This window comes from Stylophora pistillata, chromosome 11, assembly GCF_964205215.1.
Source record: "Stylophora pistillata chromosome 11, jaStyPist1.2, whole genome shotgun sequence".
NCBI classification, from domain to species: domain Eukaryota; kingdom Metazoa; phylum Cnidaria; class Anthozoa; order Scleractinia; family Pocilloporidae; genus Stylophora; species Stylophora pistillata.
In genome coordinates, this window is record NC_142529.1 from 8327117 (window position 1) to 8339616 (window position 12500).

At 40.9% G+C, this 12500-nt stretch overlaps 1 protein-coding gene and 1 pseudogene across 2 annotated transcripts; one reads left to right on the plus strand and one right to left on the minus strand.

Annotated features, from left to right (window-relative positions):
• Positions 1 to 5: 5 nt before the first annotated feature.
• On the plus strand, positions 6 to 966 carry LOC148719876 (uncharacterized; the record flags this gene model as incomplete). Its single annotated transcript, XM_088739177.1, has 1 exon — positions 6 to 966. A coding segment is annotated over one exon (651 nt), but the record flags the coding sequence as incomplete, so codon positions are not given.
• A 4-nt stretch (positions 967 to 970) lies between these two features.
• LOC148719877 (uncharacterized) lies at positions 971 to 2164 on the minus strand (annotated as a pseudogene). Its single transcript, XR_015993457.1, has 2 exons — positions 1721 to 2164; positions 971 to 1377 (listed from the first exon to the last, which is right to left on the minus strand). The product of XR_015993457.1 is annotated as an uncharacterized LOC148719877 (transcript).
• Positions 2165 to 12500: the final 10336 nt, after the last annotated feature.

Genomic DNA, 12500 nt, shown 5'->3' on the forward strand with positions numbered 1-12500 from the left:
CTGCTCAAAATCTTAACACACATCCTGGATTTACAGTTTCTCAGAGAGCTGTCCGGGATCGTTACGGAATCCTCGAGAAAAAAGCAAAGAAGCGACAACGCGAAATTGAAAACGGCATTGGGATATCTCCCGAAGATTCGGAGCTTGATTTAGCCCTTGAAGAAATTATAGAAAAATGGGAAGCCGCTGAGCAAGAGTTCCAGACTGATTACCAAAACAAGGCAAAAAAACTTGAAAAGGACAAAGAAACAGCAGAAGAGATGCGGAAAATTTCCATGGAAACTTTTGGTGCTTCTAAGAAGAGGAAAGCTGAATCAGATGAGTCGCCGGAAGAGAAGCGATGTAAAAAGAGGAGAGGTGGCAGCGACACAGTCCAATTCTTAAAGGAGCATAGTGAGATGAGGTTTCAGTTTAAAAGAGAAGAAATTGAAGCTAAGAAAAATGAGCAGTCACTTTTAACTGAGCAACAGAAGCAACAGCAACAGATGATGTCCATGTTGCAGCAACAACTACAGCAACAGAATGAACAACAACAACTACATCAACAGCAGATGCGGCAACAACTGCAACAGGTGCAGACCATGTTTATGGAATCTCAGAAGCAGCAAGCGCAGCTTATGGCTACCTTATTTCAGAAAATGTCAGAACACAAATAGAGTGCAAGGTTATTGTCTTAAAACATTGTTTTAATAAGTCATTTAATGAATAATGTTTGCATCCTCCAGCAACTAATCTAGAACTTTGTTGTGTTATCGATAATTTAAAAAGTATTTCTTGAGGCCTTGGAACATTTGGTACATGTATTTCTTCCCTTATTTTCTTGTGTTTACATTTAGGGAGCTTGTATACGTACTTGATGCGAATTAAGATAGGATCGCATGACTATCGGCAAAAACGTTTGTTCATTGTTTATTTCACAAGATATCATTCAATAATATTCCTCACTGACACTGTGTTACAAACAGATAATTTAAGAGAAATAATTATAAATAGGGTCGAGATCAAAAAAGGTGGATGTGGTGTTTCCGTACAAGCATGTTATTGCATTCCTAAGCAAAGCAGAAATAATGTACATTTTTCCCACTGAGCTCAAACCTATCTTTAAGATTTTCTTAAAATCAAGAAACTTAAAATCGTTGATTACATCGCTGAAAAGCCACTCTACTGAAGAACGAACGGCGCTCATTGAACTATTAAAATCCTCCATCTGCTGGGTGAGAACCACATTTCTGAAGGGAGCTTGGAGATGGATTCTCAGTGGGTATGCTGGGTCTCCATACAGGCACAAAGGGTGCCCAGCCGGGTCGAAAGAGTTCCTAGCTAACTCGTTGTACACCCCGGAATCGGCAAGCATTCCGCTGTCATGCCTCCTGCCCTCTTTAAGGACAAAAAAAGAACATAACATAAGAAGAACAGCATGTTTATGTCAAGCCCTTCTCCTTTTTTGTAGACCCGCTCTCCCTCCCTGTAACTTGTCCAAAAGCGTATCAAAGTAATTCCATCCCATACCAACGTTTCTGTGGTACTCGTTTGTAATTTTATCATTTCATTTGTCGTTTCACAAAGTGCAGGAGCACTCATAATCTAAGCAAAAATACAGCAAACGAGACAAAAAATAGAAGAGTGCTTCCTTCAGGTTAAGACTGATAGCCCCGGAAATTAAATTACATTTGGCTTGCTAATTACCGTACTTTTTGAATGGAAGTATATTTCCACTCACCAACTGGGCCATATAAGTTGGCAATGAGACCATTTGGAGTCGCAGTAGATTGGAATTTCAAGGCATGTATACGTTTGTGGCCATTGTAGACGATTCGTTGATTTTGGAGTGGGCAGCAAATAGGGCGAACAGTGCCGTCAATGAAGCCTCAGCAGTTATTGAACGCCGCACCCTTTTGATGGATTGCATCTACATATGTCCGCAGAGAGGCACGGGAGAGGAATGGCTGATTAAAATCAGTAAGGTGGTGGCCATGTTCGGTGTAAATCCAGTCTGAAACAACGTTGGTCATCATGCTTAGTTCTGGAACAGATCGGCCAAATCTTGGTATCATGTCACTGTAACGACAACCGCTTCGCTTCTTTAATCACAACACCTCTCGCTCGGTTTCCCGGATGCAGGCTAGTTGCCAGTACACTACAGTCTCTCTTTTTCATACTCTTCATCCTGGACATATCCTTTGGAGGCTGGAATTTTAGTTAGGCGGGACAGAGCATCAGCAGTGTTCTCCCTGGAGGTCACATAGCGAACTCTGTAATTGAAAGGTTGCAACCGCAGCACCTACCGTTCTATGCGCGCGGATGGCTTGAGGATTGGGCCATAGATGGTTTTCAGAGCTTCATGGTCCGTCACAAGGTCAAGCTCGGGAAGACCATACAGGTACAAACTAAATCTTTCGCAGGACCAAACAAGCGCAAGTGCTTCTTTTTCAGTGTGACTGTACCGACGTTCAGTGTCACTAAGACTTCTACTAGCATAGCAAACTGCACGGCGTTCCCCATCTACCTCCTGAACCAAAACCGCACCCAGTCCTACTGGGCTGGCGTCTGCTATGACTTCTGTGGGCGCGGCCCGGTCAAAATAAGCCAGCATGGATGCTCCAGCCATGTCTTCTTTCAGTGTGTTGAAAACCTCCTCTTGTGCCTTCCCCCACAGAAACTTCTCATCTTTTCGACATAGTACTCGTAAAGGTTCTGCCTTGGTCGCAAAATCAGGAATAAATCTCGAGCTAAAGCCCACAAGGCCCAGGAAACTTCTCACTTCGGAGGCCGACGACGGACGGGTTGCCTCTCTCACTGCTCGCACCTTTTCCTCCGTGGGCCCTATGCCATGCTTTGAAAGGAGAATGCCCATGAAAACTACTTTACCCATTCCAAAGGTACATTTCTCCCCATTCAAGGTAAGATTCTTCTCCCTCAGCCTAGCTAACAGCTTGTGTAAGCTCTGGTCATGCTCCCCAACTGTTTTTCCATGAACAATCAAATCATCAGCGATGTTTACAACTCCATCAATGTCTGCTACGACCTGACTGATGATGTGTTGGTATTTCTCAGGTGCCGCATTGACCCCAAAACTTAGCCTTTTATAACGGAACAAACCGTCATGTGTTACAAAGGTGGTAATGTCCCTGGAATCGGCATGCAGCTCTACCTGGTGAAAACCATGACGCAGACCCAGCTTCGAAAAGACAGTACTGCCATTTAGTTCTTCTAATACTTCGTCTACAGTGGGTATCGGCAACCGTTCTCGGATGATGGCCTCGTTTTTGCGACGCATATCCACACAAAGTCTTATATCACCTGACGGCTTGGGTGCTACGACAACGGGACTAGCCCATGTGGTGTGGCCCTCCACTCTCTCAACGATATCCCCTTCTAACAGTTCTTCGATCTTGGCTTTCACTTTGTCTCGAAGCGCGAAAGGAACTCGTCTTAACTTTTGTGCCACTGGTGGTACATTGGGGTTAACATGCAGTTTCAACTCAAAGTCTTTTAATTTCCCGACTCCTGTGAACACCATAGGGTATTGGGCTTTGAGCTGGTCGGCAAAGTCACTCTTAACTTCATTACAACTGCCCTCACTGAGACTGGCCTTTGTACCAATGTGGAGAACACCTAGCTCCTTGGCAGTAGCATTCCCCAGGACACAACACCCACGCTTAACTACGACAAAACTGGAAACTACCTTTGCATTTCCCACCGCAATCTCCGCCTTGAACTGCCCAACGACCTCAATTTCTCTGCCACCATAGGCAAACAATTTCTTTGAACAATATTCGAGGCTCCCTTTGAAACCCGCATTCGACAATTTTTGAAAATCATCTTTCCCCATCAAATTACTCACAGACCCTGAGTCAATCAAAACTTCCTGAACAATGCCATTAATACTCACATTCATCGTTGGTACGTTACTTGCAGTCGACACCTTGCAAACACCCTCCTCCTTTTCTTCCATTACAGTAAACGCAAAGGCAGGATTTTCTTCTTCTTGACTGCTACGCGCCCCATAATCTTCCACTTGGTTTATTTGTCTTCGGAATACCTTACGATTATCGCTGGTGCTCTTTAGACGAAGCCCTCTTCTTGTCTCAGGAACGTTGCGGTCGACGTTTCTGCAGCACACTGCAAAATGGCCATACATCGAGCAGCTAGAACACTTCCTACCTTTTCTTGGACAGCACAGATCCCGTGAAAAATGTCCGACTTTTCCGCAACTGAAGCACGTTCTCCCTGACTGATCGTTTGTCTTATCCCCCCCTCGTCTGACCGCGTTTACGTCCGTTAAACCTGCCATGTGCTTCACTTGTTGTCCCACCGCTTCCGAAGCTCTCGTTTTCTCCAAAACTTGTGATAAAGTAATGTTTCTGGTTTCCAACAGCTTCTTTTTCAATTCCATGTCGGACAATTTTTCAATTAACTGATCACGTATATTATCATCGAGAGCATCGCCAAAATTACAAGCTCTTGCCTGTCGACGGAGACGCACAACAAATTTATCCACCGATTCACCGTCTGTTGGCGCCAACTGCCGGAACACGTGGCGCTCAAATGGATTATTTTCGTCGGAGCGAAAATGATGATCGAGCTTCCTAATACAGACTACGTATGGATCGTCATCACCCGCCGGATTGGGGTCGACAAGATCCTCGAAAATATCCTGTACCTCCATTCCTGCGTAGTACAGAAGCTGTGAAGTTTTCTTTCTCGCGTTATCTAAGCCTTTTCCTTCAGCATAATAATCAAACGCTCGTTTCCACTTCTTCTATGTGTTTGCCACTTGTGATGAAGATCCCGATAGATCTAGCGTTGGAAGGGCTCTCTCAGCCATTGAGGCAAATCCTCGTCGCCAATGTAGTGTTTGCAACCGAAATGAAACGACACAAAGTCAGCAATCGCAACACAACCGCTTCGCTTCTTTAATCACAACACCTCTCGCTCGGTTCCCCGGATGTAGGCTAGTTCCCAGTACACTACAGGTCCCAATAAAAGAAGGCGACAAAGTTTAGTAAACGCAATCGATGTAAGATCTCTAAGTAAAAAGTATTCAAATTGATCCGCGAAGAAGCTTGATTGAATATGGTTGTGAAAGTAAGAGAGGCAGAACGGCAATCTCGTGAACAGTGATATAGAAAACCCTCTTTCTACACATGGTAGCATAGGACGTTGTTAAAAAAATAAGAAAAGCAACATATGGCAATCTGCGGTCTTTCCTTACACTTAGGTAGCACGGAAAGCCGTAAAAATCTTGAACAAAAGCTCATCTTTCAAACCGGCAGTCTAAATCCCACAGGGATCAACGAACGCTTTTCATACCACTAATTTATTCCTGTTTTTCTCGTTGCCATTTTCCCACCAATAACGTAGCTCCATTTTCTGCCTTTAAAAGTACACACAACCCACAATTCCTCTATTCGCTCCGACGAAGGGCTAACGTTCGAAACGTCAGCTTTTGTAATCGTTACGGTGGCAAATTTACCATTTCAACTTTGTTGATATATCCAAATTATTCCAGGGAATTAGGTCTCCAGAGGTCAATAAGAAATGGGTCTCTAGAGAACACCTAATTTTGAAAACAATTGTTTAAGTTAAAAAGGCACTGGGGACACAATACTAAAACAATGAATTGAAAAAGAATTATCTTTCTAATCGTAGGTCTGCAAACACAACAAGTAATAATAAAGCTTTTAATTAAAAAATGCTGCTTTGAAAAGATAAAAATTACAAAAGGAGCTTTAGCGGCAAGCTTTTAAATAAAAAAGAAAGGATTCTGCTAGTGCTTAGAGACTCGAGCAAAAAAAATATGAAAATATAAGGTCACTCTTCAGTTTGCCTAAAGAAACGGAGTCCACAAAATAAACAGGGAAATGGGACACTAAAATGGCACTGTAGTGACACGATGCTAAAACAGTGAATTGAAAAAGACATGTCTTTACTAACATAGGTATCCAAACACAAAAAGTAATAACAACAAAGCCTGTAATTAATTAACAATGAAAAGATAAACATTACAAAAGGCACGGCAAACAAAACGCGGCTAAGATTTTTTTGGACCGAAACTCAAACCAGGTGTCAATTGATGAAAAGAAAAAATAGAGAAACGTTTTACTATCACTGAGAAAAATGTCGAAGTTGCACGTATACTAGAGCTATATATCAGTAATAACACTGTTGGGAAGTTTATCGACGTCACCGTTCGCATCGGTAAACCCACAATATCGAGCCCAGGGTTATTTTGGCTCCTTGTCAGCGGTATCGCCCCCAAATAATGTCATTATTTACCACTGACGAGGAGCCAAACTGACCCTGGGCTTTAGATCGCAAGAAGACTATAGTAAAGTCTGTTTACGAGCCTAGCGGCCCATTAGGCCGGTGCTTAACTTCGGTTTCTGTAGCATGAAGCGATTAGGAGTATTTCTACTCCCCCCTGGATGGGATGCTAGTCCATCGCAGGGTTACCCCCAGAGTAACGTGTCTTGCCTAAGAACATAACACAATGTCCCGGCCGGGGTTCGAACCCGGACCACTCGATCCGGAGTCGAGCGCACTAACCATGAGGCCACCGCGCCTCCACGCAAGAAGACTATGACGAGATAAAATTGAACGATTTGACTCGTGATCCCCACTCCTCCCAGGGATCAGCTCTTGTGCACGAAGAGGGCGCGAGGAATGCCCGAGGAGAGTGCAAGGATAGTGCGAGGAGCGAGAAGCGCGCGAGAGGAGGAGCCCTTCTCTTGCACAAGTCTCACTCCTCAAATTTTACTCCGTCCGCTTGAAAAACGTAAAAAGATGAAGCGTGTCCCGTAGGCCACCTTGGTTGCAATGTTTTAGTGTCATCAAAACCCTGTTATTTTCCTCTTTAACTTTGTCAGTCGAGGAAAACGTGTTGATGAAGTCGGCTTTCGAGGGTTTATAAAACTAGTTAATTTTCGTTTATACGCGCATAAATAAACAAGCTCTTCCCACACACGTAAGTATCGCTAACCATTGTTTCTGCCTCTTGGAATGAAAGAACACTAATGATTGAGAAAAATTCAGAAAATGTAATCGGAAGCTCATATTTTATTCATAATACTGTATCGATAGAATTATCAGTCTTAAAAGTTCAATGTAGTTTGGAAATTTCATTGTTTCATTATTGTGGCAGTTAGAAATATTGCAGTCAATATGTGGATTGAATTAGTGAGACAATAGACAAACTTCATTTATTTTCGCTTAAGAGCAAAAAGGGAAAAATTCTGTTAGACCCTTGGTCATGGTAGAAAAATGAAAAAAGTATTGCACAAAGGGATGACGGATCAAGGGGAAACATTATTGTTCTTTTCCCTTCTAATCACACCCTCTCGACGTTTTTAATTAACTACGTCACCAAGAATTGTTTTTTAAAGTGTAAAATTTTAAGCTATAAGTGTAAAATTTTAAGCTAAAAAAGTTAGCTTTTAATAAGACTATTTATATTTCTTCCCAATTTCCGCCGCAAAAAAAAAAACCTTTACCTATTAAAACTCCTCACATTCGTCTGTAAGTGTCAATGTCTAATGAGTTAGTAAATGAACTGTGCGTTGTTTCATGAATGACGCATAGCAAATAAATGATAAATTTGATCAAAAATCAAAAATGTAAATGGAATATCAAATACACCGACACGATTTAAACTTTGGAATCTAAATTTGTGCCCCATTAGCAAAAACCTGCAATTGCGTTTTCATCTCCTCTTTGGCGAAACGTTTCTTGATCAAAACAATATGATTTCGTGTCTTAGGATAGCTCTGCTTCTCATACTGATTTTTTTCCGAGTAGTAAAAAGTCCAGGTGGTTCTACACCATGCAGCGACAATTGTAAATGTTCAGTTTGTCCTTTAAGAGGGCTTCAAAATCTCACTAAAGTGACTTGCAACGCAACGCGCCTCCGAGAAATTGTTATTCCTTCACGGGTAAACATCTGCTCCCTGTAAGTGAATATATTTCAGTTGGTTTTTTGCAGTAGAACTGGCCGAGCACAAACAAGTCTTTGTTACCGTCTGTCATTTAATTTGCTATTCCCTTTAAGAGGACACTCTTTTTTGACTTTAGCTAGTAACTTCGCAGCGAATAGACCTGTCTGTAGAGATAAAGTTAGTTAACGACAGTGATTGTAGAAAAGGCGGCCTGCTTCCAGGCATTAGACGGCTAAATACCCTACCCGCGTTAGATGTTATTCCGCATTTATTTTCAGGGAAGTTATTGAAAAAATAATTAGCGAAACCATTTTTCCTCCAGCGAAAACAGCAGAGCACACCTCAATTGTTGAGGCCGGACATCGAGTCTGTTTCTAACAGGGACTAGACACCTCATTGAAATCAGCTTAACTATGTACTTAGGGCACAATACCAAATACATATCTCAACCAAAAACATTTTTATAACAATCTGTTTTTCTGAAAACGTCGAGTTTCCAACAAATGTTGCTGGAAATTTTGTACATTCATAATCCAGTTTAATGGCAATCTATTCAACTTCATTTTGTCTGAAATCTGAGCCAAATAAGGTTTCAAATTCTTTCTTTTTTTTCTTACACACTGCAAACGATGTAGGAAACTGAACACAAAATAGCTAATTGATTTATCTTTACATGGCCTTCATATTCTTCAAGATTTTCAGTTTTTTTTCTTGAATGAAAAACAGCCTCGACAACAGATGGCTGAGCTCTGAGGATTATAGGTTCAGGATAATCTTTGCAATCACAGTATTTGATATGTTGGATTTTTAGAAGAAATAAATTTTTCAAGATTGGAGGCGGATTTTAACCTTTTGTTTGAGTTTCCTAGTTTCAATTTTTTTCCTTTTATCGTATTTTCGATCATAGCGAGTGTGAACGTATCTTGCTTAAAGATAACAACAGCAATATATCCCACGAATAGCTTGTGAAAGAGGATTTAAGGTGTTTCCCTTTTAAATCATAGAAACTACTGTAAAATATTCTAATTCACTCAGCGTATCTGAGGCCTGGTTGAAAAAAAAGAAAAAAACCAACATCGCTGTATTTCACATTTTCACGACTGTAATCGCATCTAAAAGTTACCAGCGGTCTAACGTTGCTAAAAGAAACTGACTTGTCTCCGGTCATGCTCTAGCGCAGGAAACCAATGCGGGAAAGATGGGAGCGCGAAGTGTGATGGGCAGGGAGAAAGCTTCTTTCCTCCCATCACCCCTTTCTCCCCCACTAAAGCGCTGTGCAAATTTTGAATAGGACTGGAAACGAGTTAGTTGGAGATAAGTGTTGCTTTTTTCTGCGTTTTCATAAGGGTACAAAATAATACAAACAAGAAAAATTAACCCAATTGGGCTGGTGGTGAGGCTGAAATACCCCCATATCCCTTGTTAATGGGGCAAGATTTACGAAAAGTGTTCACAACGGCTATTCAAAGAGAGGAAAAACATCAAATGGGCCAGCCAATCAGAGCTCAAAGTAAAAACACGCAAAATGCTCAAAGCGCGGGAAAACGTGAGTGAACAAATCACGAGAGGGTGGCACGACCAATCCCACAGTGAAGTGAAGCAAAACTAAAGCAGTTCTAAATTAAGACACTGATAATTGCTCGTCATGACAAATCACTGATGCCGTAAGAAGTGCAAGTTTCATTACATCGCGTATCACCGTCCTTTTCACTTTCTTTCACAGGGTGCTGTCAAGAAATGGAATTTCCTCTCTTAACAAGAAGTTCTTACGGCCGTTGGATGGCATTGTTTTATTGTGAGTAAAATGAGGTTAACTCGCCAATCTTGGATTGTTTGCCAACTGCAACTAATGATTGAAAAAAACAGCAACAAAACCGTTAAGTATGATGGCGCGTGAGTTGTGATTGTAGTAATTCGAGTCTCAGCGTATCTCCGGTAGAGAATAAAGGAAGCTCTATCTAGTATATCTAATCCACTGTATACAATGAAGAAATACGTATTATATGTATCATAACTATGGCTAATTTAGTTCTCTTTGCGTCACGTCTATTTTCGCGCAGTTCCGATTTGCCATAGTGATTAAGTTTTCTCTGTAACAATACTCAAGCGAAAAGTGGTCCGTGACCCAGAGCTTTATTGTTGCTGTTGCCTCTGACGTCCTTTCCCTCCTCTTTATAGGGATTTGTCATTTAACGTGATAACCAAACTTCCAAAGAGACTGTTTAATAATGTGCCTTCCTTGAGGATATTGTAAGTCGTCTATGTTTTTCTTTTCCTTTTTTTTTTTTTTTTTTCGTGTTACTTGCATCGGTTACTTATGCTTGGTGGCATTCTGTTATTGCGGAGGCAATAAAAGGTCAGCAGAAAGGTCATTAGGAGGAAAAACATAAACTGGCTGATTTTATTTTATATATTGCAAAATTCTCAAAGCTAAAATCATACTGAAAAATGTAAGCGGAATTTAAACTGAGATCTAAGAGTGTAAGAGTTAACAGTCACAGCGGTGGATTCTCTTCTGCTACAACGAATGAGCTCTGTAAATTTCAGACTGCTGTTTTGTTCCCGACGGAATCTTAGGCGGGGAAGAAGGGAAGGGGGACATAGTTAGGAGCTTATGATGTACGAATGATATTTTGCAAAAAAACTCAAAGTCGAGATTCGCTTATCTCAAAATCAGATTAAACGAAGTAAACTCAATTATTTTACAAACCTAAGCCGGTTTTATTTGACAAAGCCCATAGCATATAACTAAAAGGAAAAGTAATTTTACCAATACTTGGCTGTATAGCCGCGCGAAGCGGTTCCAGTCGAGGCCCACAAATTGACCCTTGCTCACCATAGAGTCTCCAGTAGCTCAGTGGTTAGAGCATCCGACTAAATCACGGAGGTTCGTGGGTTCAAGTCCCATCTGGGGCTCGGATTTTTTCTATTACACTAAAAAATTGTTTCATCTTTGAAAAGTACTTTGACACAAAAAGTTAGATTCATCCCAGCTCAGATTCAAGTAATTTAGAGGTATTCAATTTAAGTTTCACTATTTTTGAAAGACGCCGTTTGTATTCCTTTCATTTTAATAGAGATTTGCAGCATAACAACATCACAACTTTGGACGACAGCGCGTTCCTTGATCTCCGCAATCCAAAAGATCTGTAAGTAATTCGTTACTGTAGATATTTTAGGGTACAATTTTTCGGACTTCGAGACCTGGAATTGCTGTATGTTTTTATAAATTGAATATACCAGAATATTTACTTTGTTTTTGTTTAAGGTGGGTGAGCCATTTTGATTCTTAAAGTTGTGCACCTTAGACTAGAACGTTTCTCTAATATTCTTCAGCGATCTAAGTAATAACAAAATTGTGACGGTGTCTATGGACGTGTTGAAGGGTCTTCGTAATCTTAAAACCATGTAAGTATTTTGCTAGACATGTTGTCGTAGATTTCAAACCATTCAAATCATACTCATTAGCTATCACTAAGACAAATCATATCATCTCAACAAAATCATCGAGACTGTTTCTTTGTAGCAAGGATTTGGAATTGAAAATACTCCAAGGAATATAGCTCGAGTAAAAGGTTAAGAACGCTTAATTCATGAAATTATTTCATGATGAGATGGGCAAGTTCAAAACCCTACTAGCCATGAGTGTTTCATTTTGCCTAAAAAAAAACATTATGGTTGTCCGATGTAATTTTCAATTGCATTTTGGCCAGAGAAATCCGAGATTGGTTCTGGTTTGCCGCAGTTTGAAATTGGTCTAAAAGACTTACGCACCGCCTCTTCAACCAATCAAATTCAAAGCTAAGACCAATCGCAAATTTGATTATTCGCATTTTCGCGCGCTCGAAGATTTCTTCAAAGGTGAGTTTGGAGTTCTCATTTGCTCCTTGGGATAGCCATCCTTATTCTCATTGGCTGTGGAAATTCCTTTCCGTTTGGCTTTACGATAAACAATTTAACGAGTCTTATTCAAGGTGCAGCAAGTTTGTTTCAGTACTGGCAACATGATCATCCTCGCCTCCAGGATCTCTCTCCCTCGCTTCCCTGGTGGAAGAGAATCTCTAGGACCGAGGTTGTACCTAATATATTCGTCTGATTTTTTTTTTTTTTTATATGTAACAAAGAGACCTGGACGCGAACAATATAACAAAGCCATTTGCTGTTAACGAGACAGATAAGGCAACATGATCATCCTCATTGGCTGTGGAAATTCCTTTTCGTTTGGCTTTACGATAAACAATTTAACGAGTCTTGTTCAAGGTGCAGCAAGTTTCTTTCAGCACGAGCAACATGATCATCCTCGCCTCCAGGATCTCTCTCCCTCGCTTCCCTGGTGGAAGAAAATCTCTAGGACCAAGGTTGTACCTAATATATTCGTCTGATTTTGTTTTTTTTTTTTATATGTAACAAAGAGACCTGGACGCGAACAATATAACAAAGCCATTTGCTGTTAACGAGACAGATAAGGCAGACAGGAAACAGGCAAATCAAGAGGTCCTCCAAGGGTACAGGACGCTCCCGGATTCAACAAAAACAAATTATATTTCAGGTCTTGAAAAACCGGAA